General features: G+C 45.2%; 2 protein-coding genes across 2 annotated transcripts; both read right to left on the reverse strand.

Moving 5' to 3' along the window:
- Window positions 1-451: 451 nt before the first annotated feature.
- On the reverse strand, window positions 452-12,584 carry ssh1b (slingshot protein phosphatase 1b; the record flags this gene model as incomplete). Its single annotated transcript, XM_079179369.1, has 15 exons — window positions 12,489-12,584; window positions 11,077-11,114; window positions 7,328-7,428; window positions 6,364-6,428; window positions 6,006-6,127; window positions 5,842-5,910; window positions 5,379-5,444; window positions 4,300-4,494; window positions 3,866-3,959; window positions 3,565-3,693; window positions 3,359-3,405; window positions 2,680-2,826; window positions 2,054-2,254; window positions 1,196-1,838; window positions 452-1,063 (listed from the first exon to the last, which is right to left on the reverse strand). The coding sequence occupies exons 1-15, from the start codon at window positions 12,567-12,569 to the stop codon at window positions 452-454; spliced, it is 2,610 nt and encodes an 869-aa protein (XP_079035495.1). The 5' UTR covers window positions 12,570-12,584.
- A 777-nt stretch (window positions 12,585-13,361) lies between these two features.
- Window positions 13,362-18,824, reverse strand: svopb (SV2 related protein b). The gene is made up of 17 exons (XM_079178640.1): window positions 18,690-18,824; window positions 17,222-17,352; window positions 16,852-16,937; window positions 16,667-16,765; window positions 16,482-16,553; window positions 16,263-16,387; window positions 16,095-16,158; window positions 15,845-15,970; window positions 15,645-15,773; window positions 15,463-15,530; window positions 15,040-15,116; window positions 14,835-14,939; window positions 14,530-14,641; window positions 14,356-14,437; window positions 14,015-14,104; window positions 13,718-13,924; window positions 13,362-13,590 (listed from the first exon to the last, which is right to left on the reverse strand). Exons 1-17 carry the CDS (start codon window positions 18,749-18,751, stop codon window positions 13,579-13,581), a joined length of 1,647 nt encoding a protein of 548 aa, XP_079034766.1. The 5' UTR covers window positions 18,752-18,824; the 3' UTR covers window positions 13,362-13,578.
- Between the last annotated feature and the right edge of the window lie 1,375 nt (window positions 18,825-20,199).

Raw genomic sequence — 20,199 nt, forward strand, 5'->3', positions numbered from 1 at the left:
TACGGCAGCATAACGCTCATCTCCACTGGGCTGTGGGGAGGTGTGATGATCCTGTGTGTGGTGTGGGGCCAGCAGGCTCAGAAGAGACCAGGTGGGCCTCCATCCGGTCTGAGGGACAAGTGGAAGGGCACGGGGAAAGTCTTCGGTCCTTACCTGGCCAGAAGCACTCAAGCCTTCAGCGAATGGTCAAAACAACCAGCCTCATCTGGATCTTAGTGCCAGTAGACAATGACAGGACACTCTCTGGGAAATGCAGAGAGGGCTGTTTGCAGCTTGTGACAGTGCAGCTATGAGGCCAGGACGTGACAGTTCAGGTCAAAGCAGAGCTTCGTTTCTGGTGCGACACCACAGCGGTAGTCATCTAAAAAAAAGGCCCACAGCCGTCATAGGGTTCCTGCTGAAGGCAGTGGCCAACCTCCTCCTCCATCTCATCCATGTAAGGGTTACTGTATTAAGGCAGGGGCCCCACTGGGAGCTGGCCCTCCATGGCCAAGCTTGGCAGCTTCTCGAGCTGCTCCGCCCTCTGTCGCATCAGCTCCAGACCAAATTCTAACCCCAGTCCCGGCATCTGCAGCTGGGCCAGAGCCTGCTGCTGGAGCTCCACGGCACCACCAGGTTGTAATTCTAAACATTCAGCGGGAGCCACTCTGATGGCCCCCGTACCATCCCTTGATAGTTCTTCCCCCATGTCCTCTGTGTCCACCGAGCCGCGGTCAGGAGGAGTCTCCTCGCAGCTCATGGGCGAGACCGGTTTGGGGCGGTTGGCTAGCGGGACACCGGGGGTGCAGGTGGAGCAGCGGTACAGATGACTGGAGGGCTGGATCAAGTTGGGTGGGACAACAACAGGGGCTTGCAGAGACTGCAGAATTGGGGCGGAGGCAAAATTGGTCCCGGGCGGATCTATGCATATGGTGGGGATAGTGCAGTGGCGGGAGGGGTTAAGGCGGTGAGAACGGCCTCCTGCTGGACGGTCACAGCGCCGCACTTGTGGTAGACGGAGGCAGTCTTTACAGGACTGATACGAGGGCTTCACTTTTAAAGGGTTTCCTGTGCTACCACTGTCCTAAATGGAGTAACATACAAACACAGTATATGGTCAGTGGCATGCAGAATATTTAAAAACAATTGAAATCTGTATAAAAAACAGACAAAGACTTAACTAGAATTTTAAAAAAGCGATATTTTCTTAACTCACGTCAAAAGCTGCAGGGCAGCTGCGCTTGGCAGCCAGGCGGTTGCTATTGTTGGTGTTCAGGTTGGCCAGGCCTAACCGGCTCTCCTCCGTCCTCTCAGCATCCTCCCCTGGCCTCTTCCCATCGGAATTTCCAGGTGTCTGAGCCAGGGCCGCCATCTCAGCTTCCTCTTTCTTGGCCTCCTCCTCATCCTCCTCCTCCAAAGTACTGATCTCGAGCCTCAGTCTCATGTCCTCCAGGGGGTCGAGGCGGCCGCACGTCTGAGCTGCCGTGCCCTCGCCAGGCAGGGCTAAATGGGCCATGGGGAAACCCTCGTCCTCCAGTAGGGCATCCCTCTCCACGTCTTCTATCTCAATGAAAACTCTTTCCATGCCTAGCAGAGGGGGGCCCCGCACTGGAGTGGAGGGCTCACTGTCTAATGCAGAGTCTGACAAGCGTCTGAAGTAATAGTTATAGTTAAGAGAGTCAAGGGGCTCCATCTCCAGACCCACAGCCCTGCACGGAGAGGCCCCGCAGCCTCCCATGGCTTCTTCCCCTCTGAGCACTGGTGTCTCCTCCCCACCAGAACAGTGGCCAGAGGCTTGCAAATCATCTGATCCCTCCTTATCGCTTTCAGGCCTCCACAGCTTGTTGTGGCGATGTTTACTGCGAAGGCAGATATGCTTTTGTTTACATGTGAGGAAAAAACAGAAAGCTTCACAAAGCAAATCACCATTATAGTTAAGATACCAGCAGGATGTGCGTAACGGCCGTTAGCTTTATGGTATGTGTACTTGAGGTATCTGGCCACACTGGAGTAAAAAAACACCCAGGCGACTGCAGCGAAGTGCAGACCCGAGTGAAACTGTAGAGCTGCTTACCTTGCATCCAGGATTCCCTCGTACTCGGCCAGCTGTCTCATGAAACCAGCGTTTGGCTGAGCTATACTCCGTTTCTGCTTGACAAAGTTGTAGGCTTTCTCCAGAGACCAGCCGTACTCCTTCATTGCATAGGCAATCACTGTAGAGGCAGACCGGCTCACCCCCATCTTACAGTGCACCAGGCACTTGGAGTTGTTCTTCCTGGTGGACAGAAAACAATGAGTTGATATGGATCTAGTTGGTGACAGTTAGGACGGTGTAGTAGCCGTTAAAAGTATTCAGTTAAATCTGTTTTCGATGGTTTTCATGAGGTGCACTCCACCATTGCACCATTTCAGTTCTCTCTGTCTACGTTACGCACAGCTGTGTCATGCATTTGGGTGGGAGAAATATGCATCCTGTGGGGCCACGGCCCCAGGACTTAAGGAGAATACATGATGTGAGCCGGTCAAACTGTAACGACTTAAAAATGATGCCTTGAAGCCACATCTGTTAATACCAGAGGGCTGTGGGGACACAGTGCTGTTGACTGCTGTTTCTATAATTCTTGGATAACAATCTGGTTTTATGATCTGTACAACTTTTCCCAAGCCCACTGCTGTATCTTAACATGTGTGGTCTCTTACTTGGCTTTGATGAGGAAGTTGTAGGTGTCGTTCCAGTGGGCCAGCAGGTCGGTAGCATCCTCGTCGTATACGCGGATGTTGTGATAAGAAAACATCCCCGGGAAGAAGTTGTCAATCTCTCTGGTAACATTCAGGATGAAACCCACTCTGCAACCAGAACAATAACATGTTAGTCTTCACACTACTTTTTAGTTTAACTGTTACTCAGGACAGGTGGAATCAAGACTAATGCTGCGTTCAAGACAACTCGGAACAGAACATTTACGACCTCCGACTAGAAAAAATACATCCACCCCGACTTCATGAAGAAGCAGTTGTCCACCAATTTTTTTTAAATGTCCCAAAAAATGTGGAGGCTGCACTGCTGAGCGTCTAATTGTGTGTACTCTTGCCAAAAGGAATATCAGTTTGTCACGGTCAGCCATGTTTTTTTGTTTACATTTGTCATTGTGCACCTTGAACGCAGCATAAATATCTACCAACACTGCTGCACTGACTAAGTAATAACTGAAAGTCATACAGAGTCATGTGCCATGTGTTTTAAACAGATTCACTTGGTATAATTCTACAATTCGCCTCCCAAATATTAACAGACAATAGCAATATTTTCTTCTTTATAAGAATTCAAAAAGGTGTAGGATTAAATCAGGACTTCATGGTGTGCACACTATCGGCTCACCCGCAGTCACGTAGTTCTTCCAGGTTGGACGCGTTCCACTCGGAGCCCTACAGAGGCAAAAAGACGGAAACTTATTCTGGATAATTGCTGAAGTTTACTGAGGTAATAATAAACCACAGTGTGACAGTAAGTGTGTATCAGCGTAAATGTTAAGAAAATAGTGGAAAAATATTATATAAAAACAGTTCAAGGTAAAAGATTCTCACCAAGTACACGTGGTCGAGGATGAGTGTGGGCTTGTCCATCTGACCCAGGATCAAAAGCATCTCGTTGTCTATGAACTCTTTGTACTCCGTGAGGTTACAGCTCATATGCTGCTCCAGCTTGTTACGGATCTGTGGACGAGGATTGAACAAGAAGCACTTTATTATACTAAAACATTGCAGCTGCTACATTAATAAAACATGAAAATCCGATGTGTCTTTTTCTCAAACCGTTAAGTACAGTATTATAGAAAGATCCGGACCCATCACACACACACACACACATCGTCGATTTGCCACATACCTCCTTCGAGGTGGTGTTCTCCAGGTCTTGAAACGTCATGATGCTGCGTAGCTTGGCTTTAATGAGACACTCTGTCCTCTCTCGCTCAGTTGGCCTGCACATAATGAGTCAATACATCAGTGTTGCTGTCTGAATGGAAATTAGCATAACAGTGTAACATGTTCCCCAAGCTGAAGACAAAAGGGACAACAGCTGGTGTCCAAAGCATTAAAATCCATTCCATGACTAAAGACACAATACACACACCATGCATGTTAAAAAAAACGTGTAGAGCCTATTCGGATAACGGATTAATCCTTACAGTCATTTTTCATGGAATAACAGCAGACAATGCTGTTTTCTGCCTCTCAAATATGGAGGTACTCTGCTTTACATCACATTAAACTCATATCTTAAAACGGTTATGTTGCATGCAGCAGCCTGCGGGGTCTCACCGGTCGACGAACATGGTGGGCGAGTCGGGCCGGGTGGTCTCCAGGTCGGTCATAGCGTTCCACTCATTGATGCAGCTTTGCTCTGAGGTGATGCAGCTCTCATAGAAGGCCATCCACGTGAGAGCGATGCCCCCTTGGAAGTAGTTGAAGCGGCGTGACACCTCGCACGCCTTGTGGAGGACCTGCAGGGCAGACCTGCAGAGACACGGAGCAATAACTTCACTATCACACAAATCAGGGTACATAAGACAAACGGCAGACTTGTTTATTGGTCGTTCTGATGAGTGACCAGCAGGTGGCACATGGATCGAGCTAGACTGCCAGAAGTTTTGGAACAAACTGTAATGACAGTCGTGTAGTGCTGGACCAGGTGAGTCATTACAGTGTTGAGCACAGTGGGAAATTATAGTCAAATGCTCTATAATTCTTTGGTTATTTATAACAATAAAGAGCACCAGCGCAAAGGCAGGGACATTTTCTGTACCATTAACCTCTCCAGTGATGGATAGCTAGTCAAAGACATTAACATGTTGTCATTTACATATTCATGAAGTCCCAGAATTACAGAGACAAAGAAATCATATTAATGTCCAACTCTTATTTCCATATGCGCACAGAGAAGACAGATATAGTAGAACCAAACAATAATCTAACACATCTCACATATAAAACACATCTCTTAGTGTTTTGTGTGTATTTTTTTATAAATGGGTGTGATTGGAATGAGATAATTGGTGGCAGTTTGTACCTATGTTCATTTATGTTACTGGCGACGAGTGCAAAGCCTCAATGTTGGACAAAGTCTAACAGTCATTTATTACCTTTTTGTAAAGCTGCTACTTGATCCCATAATTGAGCCAACTAATCCCACCCTCAGCTTTTCAGTACCTTTACACTGCACACAGGCCATACAAAATCTGAACACTCAAATTAACCTGCACATGCCTCGAGGCCTGGTACACACGTTTTCATCGACCTAATGTGAGAGTCCATAACAACAATTATCCAGCGTGGCCAACGCGTGTTTCCCTCGTGTCCACACACCGGTAATCCCAGGTAAACACGACGGATTCACTCACCACATGGCCTGCACAGATACAGGCTTGAAGACATGTGATCGCCCCGCCGTGTTCACGCTGAAGCCTCTGGTGAGGAAGAGGAGGAGAGGGAAGATCAGTTCACGTTTTTTTGGGTGGAGATGCAGAGAGCGGTCAGGGGGGATGTAAACACAGACTGCTGCACACGGCTCGTTCACGGGGACTATTCAGGACACCAACCGGTGGAACATTCCTCCAGCATACAGAGACAATGTTAACAGGTCAGCAAGAACCGTTCACACACACACACACACACACACACACACACACACACACTGAGAAAAATGCATGTAATTCACTCCTCTGCCACTGGTGGGCAGAAAAACCTAACAGGAAGAGAAGAACAAAAACATGCAGCTGGAAGCCCGCCTCAATACCAGCAGAAATATTCAACCAGCTGATTTACGTATTCCAGCTTTTATGAAAAGGACAAACTGAAACTTACCCATCTCCATCTAAATGTATGTTGGAATCACTCCACAGTGGCAGCACCATCCCAATAGAGCAGTTTTTACTGTAGAGCACAAAGATTTCAGAATCACATTTGAACAGATCTAATAAATCAGATAAAACTGCATTAAAACGTGAGACAGCGGAGGGATTCATTACCTGTCCTTGTCTGTGAAGTCCATCCCCAGGACGATGTTTTCCTCTGTATCTTGATGGCCGTTGGTGTAGATGACGACCATGTAGCGCACCCGGTCTGACCAGCCGCTCTCCAACCGTACGGCCTGTGGGACAGAAGGAGAGCATGCAAGATTTACTGGTGGGGGTCGTGGAATTATTGTGCAAAAACTGCATGAAAAACAACAAACCTGAGTAAACAACACTTTTCTAAAATGGTTTTAATGAGTAAGAGAATTAACTGGAACAGCTTCAAGTGTACAGCACCCACACAAACAAATCGATCCAAATACTTTTGAAAATAAATAAATGTGTGTGTGTGTGTGTTAAGTATCATACTGACCAGCTTAATGCGATCTTCAGACCGGAGGATTTTAAACATGACCTGCAGGTGTTGAGGTAAATCACCTGCAAGTGAAACACTGAGTGAGTGCGCTGCAATTCAACGAGAAGCACAGTTTAGTTCAGCTCGTTCTTTTCCTCGTGTTTGATTGGACGAGTTAAGGTCACCGTCACAGTCTGGATGTCCAAACTGGACACTGGATTTCCCAGTAAGAAACTAAAACGGCCTTCAATAAGCTGACAAATATGACCAAGTTCAGAGTTAACAATACAGAGAAAACAATGCACACTTTAAAATCGCTGACAGGCTTCACTGCAGAGACACTCAGGGGAATTCCTAACAAAAAACAAAAACAAACAAAAAAAACTAAAAGGTCAAGTACAAACTGATCATTCAGCTTCGTCTATTGTACATTCATTTGGGGTTTCCGTCTCCAGTGGGAGCAAATATGCTTGTGGATTTCTCTCAATGAAGACAAATCTAAACCCGGCGACCTTCCAGCCGTGCTAAGCTAAAGTGTTAGCGAGTAACACCCGAGTCACCTGCAAACAGACTTCTCCCGCCTTTGTCCTCAAATGACACACGGCTCAACTTGTAAACAGTGAGCGTCTATTAAAGAGCTTTCATTTTTAGACGGTGCGTGATCATGCTGCATTTTAGCATCACTTTGATGTGCAGACAAACATCAGCAGCATGAGTCTGTAATTCAAAAAAAGTTAAAAGAACAGACACCGTCCGTGTATTGCTTTAAAATAACTTTAAGCTGACTGATTGATCTGGTTTGAACTGATTTGTGGGCATCCCTTGTGCTGAACTGCAGGTCACTTCAGGTCGGACCACAGTTTAGAATAAACACAGACGAACCCACAGGAGAGAAAAACCACCTCAGCAAACACACTTTTCCTTTTGTCTGGAGCTCATTTGTGCGAGAAACAAAGCTTCTTCTGTGCAAGTTTGCTCCTACCTGCATGTTTGTGGTGCGTCGGGGTCTTTGGTCCTTGTGCGCTGCCGCCCTGCTGCAGAAAGAGGGCGGCTCCTTTGACCATGAAGAAGCTCTCACTGAGGCTGGAAAAGGCAGACGTGGAAAATACATTGAGGGCGGCTGAAATCTCAACAATTGCCATCAGAGGCAACAGTACAGTGTCTGACACTTTCACACCAGCTTGATAATGTTTTACCAGTTGAACCACTCTTCCCTGTGCTTCGTTCTAACCCCAACGAGTCAAACCCAAGTGAGGTAGGGATTTATTGTTTCCCCTCTTTCTTTTCAAAAAGGAGAGTTTTGGACTGAAGAGAGAGAGCGAGAGAGAGAGAGAGGGAGGAGTGATTTAACATCTACTGGCTGGCTAAGGTACAGGCGTAGTTAAACACATTGATTCCCTTCATCATCCAGCTCGGATATCTCCAGATTTCAGACATAAAAACCCAAATGACTAGTTAGGAAAGCAAGAAGCTGCAGAAAACAGTCTTAAAATGCCACCTGGGTGGGTCAGCAGAGTAAACTGGCTGCACCAGGACAAAAGGCCTGCTCTTCAGAACCACCGTTAATCCTGCTGGACAGCCTCAGCCTCCTCTTCATGGTCTCCACAACACTTTAGTTTTACTTGACGTGTATGCACCTTAAACATCACTCGCACAAGTATACATGCTGAACACCACGGAGCCATTCCATAGCTCCACAACCCTGTTTTTGCTTTAGACTCAAATGGAAAGAAGACGTAGTTTTTTTTCAATTTGTGCCAGATGTCAGAAGCTTTTTCCTGTATTCTAACATTTGACAATATTTCTACCATAATTACTTCTAATGTAGCATCAGATCTTTACTACTCATTCTCAGCTCATGAATCTCTTCGTTTTTCTATTCCCTCATTAGCAAACAAATGTATTCTCACACATTGGAAGGAAACTACTGTCAGAATGATTAAAATGTGGCTGGACGACTCAATTATTACCCTACATTTAAAGAGGTTATGAAATGCTTTTAACAAAACATAATTTGGCTTTGTAATTGATTAACTGAGCAACAATAGAACCAGTGTTATCGGTATGCGACCTAAACTGCTAAGTACATTTTTTTTAGGAAAGAAACTTATCATCTGATCTATTTGAGGTCAGAATTTCCCACAACCAAAGGTGACGTCTTCAAATTGCTTGTTCCGTTTGACGATCGGTCCCAAACCAAAAGATTTTTAATTTTACGATCACATAAAACAAAGAAAAGCAAATCCTCAAAAACCAAGAAGCTCAAACCGATGAATGTTTTGGAAAGACACCAACGATGAACCAACATTGTCGAATACATTTTCTGTTGATCTGCAAATAAGTCATCATGGCCGAACTGGAGTTTAAAAGAAATCCCATTTTCAAATCATGGTTGAAGATTTGCAGTGAACACAGTTGACCGTTGCTGCTCGTCATCCCCTCTTTTCCTGTCATTCACCAGCTGCTCTAATAAAAAGCTAAGAAAAAAAAAAAAAAAAAAAAAGAATTATCATAAAACAAAAAGACATGTCTGCAGTGTGGATCCCGTACGCACAGTGAGCAGTCAGGTGTAGGCTGCATACTTATTAAGTCCTCGCTGGTTCAGCGAGCAGGACAGAGGGCTCATCAGCGGCTGAAAGTCAGCAGAGTTCTGATGCGGTGACTTTTACAGCCCTGTGTTTTTATAGCATGATTAACAGACGCCTCCTGCGTGGGTCTGCTGACCTACGCTGAATCAAGCGTTACACCGCGACTACCCAAATGTGCTCGGACATCCAGACTCCCTCTTCCCCCCGTCCGGGCCTGTACTGGATGCGGGACTTGTGGGGGGGTCATGCCTTTCGTAACGAGGGCTGCAGTGAAGCAGGAGGAGAGCTTTAGCGTCTTTTCTCACACAGAACAGAGTGCAGCTTTGTCCAACTGCAGTCTCATACCCCTGCTCAACCAACACACACACACACACACACACACACACACACACACACGCACACACACACACACACACACACACACACACACACGCACACACGCACACACGCACACAGCCTGGTATGACTGAGTGGGACCATCACAAGGCCTTTTGTTTCAGTTCTCCTGCTACGTGGTATCACGATTCCTTTTCAATTGTATGTAGAATACACAAGATTTAGAGACAACGGTCGAAGAATCACAGGACGTGATGTGAATCAATTTACGTTCAACAAATGTACACTTGAGAAAGGTTTGTTGATTTCAAAGCAACAACTTCAAACTCTTCACAAAGCTCGAACAAAGAAGACTTTTTCTTATCTAAAAACGTTCAAATGTGGATGACTGCTAAATTAAACTAAATACACAGACATAATAACTTTTAATCTTTACTTTACTGTCAAACTTTGACCGCCGACTCTAAACATCCCAAACCGCCGGTAAGCGTCGACTCACCCCCATACATTTTCACTGTCAAGTCTGCCATCGACTTTCTGTTTGCGTCGCTGTGAGAACTTACATGCGACAGATCTCCCTCCGAGTCAGAGCAGCTTTCTCCACAAAGTGAGGCAGCACGGCGAGCATGGCTTTGTGTGGCGGTTTCGCGACCAGATGCATCCTGCTAGCAGTTAGTGAACCACCTAGTAGAAATAATAACTCAAATCTAGTCTCCTCTTATCAACATCCTCCCATCTATCGTCTACACCTGTGTATTCCTGTTGGTCAGGAGACGGCAGCCTCAGAAACTGGCAGTTTAACTTCTCTCTCCCCGTGGTCCCGGTCTAGCAAGTCCTTCCTCTTTTGCCTCCCACGGCTTTCTCGGTCCTGAAGTCTCCTCGTCTGCGCTGCCCTGTCCTCCTCGAGCCTCTGTTCACTATCTCCTCTTCACAGCACGCGCTTCGGCAATCAGCTCTCCCTACGCAACACCCTACGCCACAATACCATCATTCATGCAAGCGCTGCGAAAGCAACTGGCAACGCTACTTGGCGTCAATCTGAAGTCTGTCATGCAGAATTCTAAATGAAGACTCTGCGCTGATGAATTGCTGAGCCACAGAAACGGGTTACTCATGTAGACACTTCACACGAGGCATGACATGACTGTTTTGAATGAAACCCACCCTCCCACACACACACACACACACACACACACACACACACACACACACACACACAGAGTGAGTACAAAGACAGAGTCTGTGCCAAAGCTTTACTGACACAGATTTGGACTTCTGTGACGTCGGGTTGATTAAAGGAAAGCTTTGTGGACGAGCAGGAACAAAAAGTACTCTCCGTTATGTAACCGAGGAAATATTTTTAAATCGATGTGAAATCAACTGCACTTCCAGCAGGTTTTTTCCTCCTGAGCAGCGAGAGGCTGAGGGCCATTACAGGAAATACACGGATGCTCCTGCATCCTCAGGGCCCGAGGACAAGACTAGCAGCTCATCGCCTGTCAGAGAAGCTCCTAATAATCACGACCACGCTTCTCTGATGATTCATTCCATACAGCGGGTCATCTGACGTGTGACCCGTCTTTCCCAATTTGTGTGTTGTTTAAACCCTTCTACCAAACTAGAGACCATCACAACAGCCGTGACACCAATTCGGGCGTAAATTACACGTTCCCCGCTTCTTCTTCTCCTCCTCCTCCTCCTCCTCCTCCTCCTCAGAAGCACAATAAGTTTACATCTCTTTGTAAGTGTGTTTGAAATCCTGCAAGAACTTCCAACACATGACTCGTTAAACGGTAGAGATCCTTACCTCTGATTATTTTTCCGCTCATCATCACTTCCACAATCCTGAAAGACATAAACGGAGGATATAAAGACGGCGACAGCACGACGACGTGTAACGGCAGAGTCAAATGAATGTCGAGGAAACACAGAGGAGAGGATTTATATTTTCTTCTTAAAAATAAAAAACAGCCATCGTTGTGAATCTAGTATGCAGCAGAACCAGAGAGTTGTCCCAGACCGGATTAGTGAACGGAGACCACTGCACTGTGCACATGGAACTGTTGTGTTGAGCCACATGGGCGGGAACGGACTGGACCTTGGCACATTCATGATTTTAAATCTTTAAAAAAAAAGGTGTGAGTAGGCGCCTACTGCTGGTCCTGTCCTGTCAGTGTTGTGATCTCGTCTGCTACAGAGACAACAGTAGAATCATTAGGAGGCCTTCAAACATCACACCCATCCACTTCTCCTTCCTGCTGTCTGACTCTTGCGGAATAGTGAGCCGTAATGCAGACAGCGAGGTTAAAAGCCCAACTCGCCATCAGAGGAAGAACGTCCCCGCTTGTTTTTGTGTCTCGGCTCAGTCAGCCTATACCAAGAGCACATAATCCACTCTCCTAAAAACTAGAGAACTGGAGCACTAACCCCGGTGTTATGGTTTCATTTAGAGTTCAAATCTGGCACCGCTCCACATTTGAATGTATTTGCTGCTAAGACTAGGTGTTCCATATGGGATTCAACGTCTGATTCACAGCCGCACACTCCTCAGAGTCAATGTTACTTCTTGTTTGTCAGGAGCTGAAAGAAAATGACATACTCTCTTTTTGAATTGTGACAAAAAAAAACACTGAATACATGTGGTAAGATGTCTCTGTGGGGTGTTGCATATACATCTAACATCACTTGATTGTACCACCTCAGTGGCAGCACTCATTAAGTGCTTCTCTTCTTTTTTTTTTGCAAGTTCACGAACACTTGACTAAAGTGTCCTGGGGCACACACACACACACACACACACACACGCTGATCATAATGGATTGCCATTCCCCTTTAAAGCCTCCTCCCCAACATTGGGGCTGCATTACTACATAAAAAGGCCAATAACAAGGAGGGAGAACAACCTGAGTGCAACGCAGCAACTGTTTGTGCAGCAGCAAAATGACCACTTTGTACTGACAGCTAAACCCAGCAGCCTCCCCCTCCCCCGCTGCAGGATTTTGTTTACAAATCCGCCGCCACAGCAGCCACAAACAACTCTCTGCTGCAAACAATGCAACAATAAATCAAGTTTATAACACACAGCATTGACGAAAGGATGGCTAACCCTTCCTGCGGGATATTGAACGCCACACCGCCTGGGTTGATAGGGGCTCTCCTGCAGGCGCCTTCTCGGCTTTTCCTCGTACACAAAGACCGAGCCCCGGCTTTTCCACTTACCTCCCCCGCACTGCTGTTCGTCGTGCTGGCCGAGGATGCTGCACTGGGGGTGGGAGAGCGCTGCAGAGTCACCAGGGCCATGGTCGGTGGGCTGCAGCCTTGGAGGGCAGCGGAGGAGGAGGAGGAGGAGGAGGAGGAGGAGAGGAGAAGGGAGGGGAGGGGAGGAGGACGTGGGAAGATGCGCCGCTGAGATTGTCTCTGTCACCGGGGAGAAAATGCCTAGTCAGACTCTCATCCAGCAGCACCTCCACACTCCAGAGCCCCGGCGGTGCTCCCGTTCGGTCCTGCTCCGTGCGTCCTCTGCGGTTACCGGAGACCTCATGAGCGGGAAGTCATGAGAGATTTCCGCCGTTTGTACCGAGCCAGCAGCGGACCCCGCGGTTTCATCACTGCTGCGCAGACAGACAAACAAAACACGGTGCAGGTTGCAAGCGGAGCAGAAATGACATGCAGCTTCGCCGGGCGCCTGTGATTGGCTGGCCTAGTTCGCGTGCGCGCTGTCATTGGGCCAATGTTGTCAAGGTGACTGGCCAGACTAGGAACTCCCAAATACAAATGATGAAATAATATTCTGCTCGTGTTATGAAACGCAGTGAGGTTGACCCAAAAGGAGGGCACCGATCTGCGAGTATTTTCATGATCGATTCATCTGCTCGTTACAATTAAATTGTTTGGTCTACATCAGTAAACAGTCGAAAAATGACCGTCACGATCTCCTTCAGTCCGATGTGATGTCACCAAATTTATACATTTGACAATAATATCTGGATTTTATCATAATTGCATCACCTATTGATGAATAGAACCATGCATCTTTTCTTCACTGACAAAAGAAAATAGAGTCTAAGGAATATTGAACATCTTTAATTGGCAAAAAGTCAGGCTTATAAATAAATACAAGAAGTCATTTCTTATACAAAATCTTAGGGCGAGTCTTAAAACATGTGTAGCTCTAAGCAGAGTACAGTGAATCACCATCTTCCAAATATCCCTCTGCTGTTCTTCATGGCCCAAATGTAGAGAGGGTAAACAAACCGGGTCCAAGTGTGCTTAAGTAGGCCTGCCCTCAATTATCACTCCTGTGATGAGATTAGTTTGAATCCTGGGAGCGATGATGGGTGAAGAACAACAGGACAAAGTTAAACAGACAACTGTGGCATCTGCAGCAGCCTTGGAGTAGACAAAGAATCTTTTCTTTTAAATGGTTTCACTCTTCCTGAATGAGATACCTCTGGTTCTCCTGCGTTTGTATCATTTGACCCGCTGGTTGTGGTGGTGGTGGTGGTCGTCTGCGCTCCGTCCTCCTCATCGAGACTGGACTCCTGCAGACCCCTGCCCATCGTCTCGATGGGCAGGATCAAGGCTGCGATGCCCCCCAGCAGACTAAAGCCGCAGTACAACGACAGGGTCCCATACACTGATGTCCTGAGCAACACCTATAACCAAAACCCAAAATGTGAGGAGCCAGGCGGAGAAACAGCCTAAAAAGAGTCAGATATCAGAATGGTGCTGGAACTTCTGCATACCTGTGCCACAAAGGGGGTCATCAGGGCACCCACCTTGCTCATCATATTTGAAATCCCCATTGCTAATGCTCTGTTTTCTGTAGGGAACACCTAATGAGAGGAGAGAGCATTGTGTCCAGTTCATACTAGGGCTGTCCTCAACCAAAGAAAATCGACTAACACTCATTGTCAACTAATCCATTAGTTGCTTTAATCGACAGATCTTTAGAATAGAAATTCTCCACAAAGAATCACACAAAAAGTCATTCAGCATAACAGATTTGTTGACTAATCAACTAAGAGGGGGCAGCCCTAATTCAAATGATCTAAAAAAACAAATGTTAACTTGGTAAAAGACATGCCTCTGGTGTGTAAACAAAAGCAACTTGGAATCCTCCAGAGATAAAGGCTCTGCCTATAAAGAGGCAGAGTGTGAGAGCGGTCCTGCACGGACAGAAAGACAAACAGTTAGGATTGAAGGTTTAATACATTATACTGTTCCAATGTGACACAACAACAAAGAGACACAAACCTACCTCCCAATACAAGCGTATATGGGCAGAATGCTCAAAGAAAACATGAAGAAACACAGGGCCATGCTCTTCTTCCTGCCAATACGATCAATAGCCAGAAGGATAACTAAAATACCTGAAACAAATATCTTTTAAATGTGGCAGTCAAGACACAGTGTGAATTAATTGCAATTCAACAGATTAAGAAGAAATATGGAGGAACCTCTGTACATGGGCTCAACGCTGTTCTTGGCACCGTGAAGGTCTTCACCTGAAAGTTTTAATTACATACCACCGCTCTGAGAAAATGCTAATAAGCAGCCTTTTACCTGGGAATTCAGCTACGGTTGTCCACAAAAGGTCTTTGTAGTCGGCTGATGTCAAATATTTGCATTCCAGACTACAGCTTGGTTCAATCTTGGCCCCTTGCGTCGCTATGAGGAAGGAGGGATAACTTTGTTTTGGGGGTTCGTTCCAATTTAAGACGCAGCATGACAAAAGTTAAAAGCTGGTCCACAGGGTGCCGATACTCACTCTCGCATGAAGGTCCAGCTTGGAACAGCTCAGTCGCCAACAGGACTATCCCGTAGTAGGAGAAGGCGTTTACAAACCTTTGGATAAAAACACAATGCAGCGTTCTAAGCTGTGTACACGCAGTTGAACACAAAGCATTAAAACACATAGCTGATTTAACCTACTAGAGGACAAAATAATTTCAAATCTGTTGCCCCCACTCTCTGTGCATTGTGTGTGTACACACACACACACACCTTTACTTTCCCATCATATAAAGTGCACACAGCAGACTACATAAGGCAGTCTCAGCACTATCTTTCCTGTGCCCTGGGTACCAACCACTACTTGGTAATCCCAGCCTTAATTACATAATCACCTTAGATCAACATACCAGATTAAGGAAAGTTGACGGAGAGGAGAAAATGTGTTATTTAAGCTAACCATATAAACCACAGAAGAAGAGTAGTCCTCAAATATCGGGGAGAGAAGAGAGCGTTGATCCGTCCACTCTGTGAAATAAAAATGACAATAATTAAAGGCTTATTTATTAATATCAACAATTAAGCATTGTATTAGATACTTGTGTCCTTTACCTGAAATAACCTCTTTATCTTTAACCTCACCTGTTTATAGGCGATAAGCTTCCCTTGAGGCATGGCCTTGCCATTCTCTTTGGCGATGCGTGCTAAAGTTGCCATGGCCTTCTCCGTTTTTCCGCTCAGCAAACTATAACGAGCACTCTCCGGTAGCCACTGTGCAACACAGAAAAGTTCTGTTGGAGCTTGATTCTCGGCTGGTTTTATTTTATAACCAACATACTTACGAAGGAGAAGCAAACAAAGATTGCCATTGGTATGGTAGACAAGCCGAGCAGCCACCTCCAGCCCAGAGTGGGCATTGTCAACGATGCCAGGAGGATCGCGAACACAGAGCCAAGTGCCCAGAATGTCTGATGCACAAAAAAAACCATCAATCAGGAGGGAATCAATAAGCGGTGTGTGCTTGATCACACCGAAGATTCAACACTGGAATACAGTTAAAGTCATGCAGAGATAACAGAACCACCACAGTACCGAAATCAGCATGACACCGATGCCTCTCGACTTCTCTGGAAGGAATTCTGAGTACAGTGTCACCCTTAAAAAGAGACCCAACGTTTATTGCAAATCGTTTCATGGCTATTGAAATGTGCAGGTCTGTTCAGTGCAGGCTTCACGCGCAGAGGAAGCAGCTGAACTTACGACTGAGGAACTCCTCCGAGACCGCAGCCTACGAGGCCCCGCAGGAACAAGAGCCAGCCGTACACCGGAGCAAAGGCACTCAACAGGCCGTAGAACAGAGACCAGCACATACTAAGCATCAGACCCTGTTCACAAACACAGAAAACACACAAGTTAAACATCAAATCATGTACAAGAAAACAAACACTAAATCATTAAAAACTCCAATATGAGACGTACCACTTTTCTGCCGTAGATGTCAGACACATGCCCCACTACAGGTGAACCGATCCCCATTCCTAGAAACACCACCTGAGACAATAAAAAAAAAAGATCTTGAGAGAGAAGATTTTCGCACATTTCAGAATTAACTTGCTGTAGAATAACACTTTCTGAGAATACAGTACTTAAAAAAGGGACTTTACCGATGTTATGAGAGCCACCTTATAGCTTGGCAGCCTCCACTCACAGTGCAGCTGGGGGCCCAAGATGCTGAGCATCATCATCTCCATGGCGTCTCCTACCTGCACTCAGAGAGGCAGAGAGCTACATGACATTCAGCATCTGGAGGTCAGAGTGAGGACTTTTCTGCGTGTTTTAGGATTCTTACCCATGACAGTCCGGTGAGGACAGACATTTTCCACTGGAACTTTCCAAAGCCGAAGGCCTCAAGCGCATCGTCTACAGTGAAGGTTTCTGTAAAAAAAAAGAGACAAGACAGTCACTGCAATGTCACTGTAAAGAAATGTAAGCATTGCTGAAGAATCACAACATAATACTTGAGTAATATGTTAAAATATTGATATTGGGTTTTTACACATCTAAAAAAACCTTCTCTCTCACAAAAACAAACAAGTATAGTTCCAGTTGGCAAGAATTACACATTTAAATCGAAAGGCCACCTTGTTTATTGTGTATTTTTCACACAGACGGATGAGATCAAAATGTGAATAAACTACAACTAATACTGTTCTACAGACCTTCAGTTTCACGAAATCCAGTTGTGAATACAGAGTTTGCTCCCTCTGAGTTGACTCTTGCTGAGGCTACGGTGCAGATCTCATTTTCTCTGAAGTCTTCATCGTTGTGACCCACAAAATTCACCTCACTCCTTAATGTTCAGCACACCAAAGGGAGAAAAACAGGCATCATTAAGCACAAAAGGTTGAGTTTTTAAGTACAATATGTCAATTTTGATCATAAAATGAATTTGCCTCAGACTGGACACACATAGCCCTAACCGGGGTCTTTTAAATTTCATTTCCTGTATTCTGGTGCCTTTTAACAGGTGGTTTGGTACTTGTATCTGCCTATACTAACATGAGCATTGTAATATCACCCCAAGGAGGTAGTTGGCCTTGGGTGTGACATGCAGCTGGAATAATCTCAAACCATGGCAGGACTCTACAAATGTAGCTGTTCCTTTTGTATTCATAAATAGTTATTTAAGATGATCAGACGTGTGATAAAACTATGTAGCGCCTCGTAAGGTACTGTTCTAACTGCATTCCTCAAATGACATTCACCTTGACATTATGTTTTTATATTGAATGTAGGCTTCATCCAATTCAACTGCTATAATCGTGACATGATGTTTACAAGTGCAAACAGCTGCGGACGTCAAATTATTAAATAACAATGTTCTCTTACATTAAGCACTACCTTGCTGTATTTCATGTTGTAATATTGACATTAAATAGATATGTGTGTGTGAATTAAACAAATATGACATGATATTCTCTCTCCCATTATGCCACGTTGTGAATTGAAATAATAGGAAATGTATAGGTTGTCTTGAACACGGTTATACTGCTCTAAAAGTGATCATAAAATACAGAAGTAGGGAAGGATATCTCATTTTGTTTAATGCCCATTACCTCAACTCCTCTCTCCTCGCATCTCCCGTGGGCGGAGATGGGAGGACATGTAAGGATGGGATGAACAAACATTCCTCAGATGATGTTTGTTCATCCTCAAAGGAATCCAGGATGAACAAACTGGAAAATGAGAAAGGGAACCGTGTGTTTTGGCTACTCCTTACGCAGTCTGTGGTTTAACGCCAAAACGCTATGAACTGTGGGTAATTTCGGGCAAAGTAATTTTGGGCAAAGTCTGCAGAAACGCGGACTTTCGGGGACTGTGCATACAGCATCAGGCACTTTGCGATCTGACAGTTGGAAAGCTCTAAACACTCGCGGACTTTTTGGAAACGCAACTCAAAGTCTGAGTCCATTAAATGTTACTATACGTTATTGTTAACTTATTTAAAACACTGCTTGTCTCTTTAAGACCGATTCCCCAGAACCCATGCTATTTTTTAATAAGTCTCCACCCGCAACACTCTGGTATGTGACAGCTGCCAGACAGGTGACTCAGAGTAGGCTACATTACCTATTACCATACCTAAACATGAGGAAATAAAAAAGTAAAATCATGTGGTGGTTTTACCTCCGTTCAGGATTTCTCCACCGTCTGTAAATAATGTTGGTTTTTCTGCGCCATCTGTCCATTCCAGTTAAGTGTTGGCGAGCTGAGACGTTCACTTCACAACACGCTTTGTCTTCATTAAATATCAGGTGATGTCTCAGGTATGACAGCGGCACTAGTTCGGCAGCTGCCCAGCTGAGCGGGCAGAGTGGGCGGAGCCACATTTCCTGAGAACACCCATTGTTGTTACGAGAGCTCAGCTGACATAAATTAGTTTTATAATTTTAGTTGAGTGAAGGAGCCACCCGTTCTCTGTAAACATCCTGAGAGTAACCACGTTGTACTTTTTTGTTTCTCATTCATTTTATTTAAGTATGATTTTGCTGGTTTTGCAACAAAAGGGAACATAATACACTCTTTCCAAATTATTACTTTATAGTCATTTACAACAATCGGCTAAAATCTCCAATCCAAAAAACTGAAAATATCTTCGCTCTTCCTCTGCTTATATGTAGGTGTCAGTAGCAGCCACAAGCTGCCAGTGCCAATAGTTGCCAATAGTTGTCTCAGGATGTTTACAGAGAACGGGTGGCTCCTTGACTCAACTAAAATCATAAAACTGATTTATAGCAGCTGAGCTCTCGTAACAACAATGGGTGTTCTCAGGAAATGTGGCTCCGCCCACTCTGCCCGCTCAGCTCGGCAGCTGCCGAACTCGTGCCGCTCGGGTGCCGAACAGTGCCGCTCGCCTGCCACAGTTGTGGCACCTGACTGACACAGTTCCGACACCTGCCGACACCTGCCACAGACTTGCCACTGGGGTGCCAGTGCCACAAGGAGGATCTCGGCCCTACACACATATTATGCAGAGTGGGCTTGGCGCGTCAGAATTACTGATATTTAATTAGAGTCCTGATATTGTCTGTTAAATTAAGCTTAATTTTCTTGGAAGTTGTAGGCTCTTCTTCTGTCTCCTTAGTGGCCTTTTCCCCTTTGCAAAGAAGCTCTCCAAAAGTGTTTTACTCATTTTCGCTAGTTTGCGGGCTTAATTTTTGAGGTGACGTAGGCTATCACGTTACCGAGACAAGCGTCTTGACATGTCATTTCAAAATAAAACTTAAAAAAAAAAAAATCAATAATACGTACCAAATGACAATAAGTAGGGATGATGAGATAGAAAATTATCATTTTGGACTTTTCAGCTTTTTCACTTGGTGATAATTTGGTAAAAAATAACACAAAAAACAAGAAACAAACTGTGAAGCCAGTTTTGAAATATTCTTTTATTTTATTTGATTGCTGCCAGTAATTACATTACAAGCACAAATCCAACCAGTAGAAATACATCAAACTGCAATAATCTTCCCTCGTCTCCTTAATAAAGGCTCTTACCTTCTGTTCTTATCCAGTGACTTACAATAAGTACAACTCAAGCTAAGCTTAAGATAAAGTTAAAGCACAGACAGAGACTGTGTGTGTGGTAGAGGTCATAAAACTCGTTGAAATCTGGGATTACAGAGTTGAATTTGTC

This window comes from Pholis gunnellus, assembly GCF_910591455.1.
Source record: "Pholis gunnellus genome assembly, chromosome: 18".
NCBI lineage: Eukaryota > Metazoa > Chordata > Actinopteri > Perciformes > Pholidae > Pholis > Pholis gunnellus.

Bases quoted from the DNA above. Each gene is read 5' to 3' on its own strand.
- svopb (XM_079178640.1), bottom strand. From the start codon at position 18,751: ATGGACAGATGGCGCAGAAAAACCAACATTATTTACAGACGGTGGAGA. The intron at 15,774-15,844 runs GTAAGTATGTTG...TGTGTTGCACAG, and splicing joins TCTTTGTTTGCTTCTCCTTC to TGGCTACCGGAGAGTGCTCG. The intron at 15,117-15,462 runs GTTAGCTTAAAT...TTTTATCCAAAG, and splicing joins CTTCTTCTGTGGTTTATATG to GTTTGTAAACGCCTTCTCCT.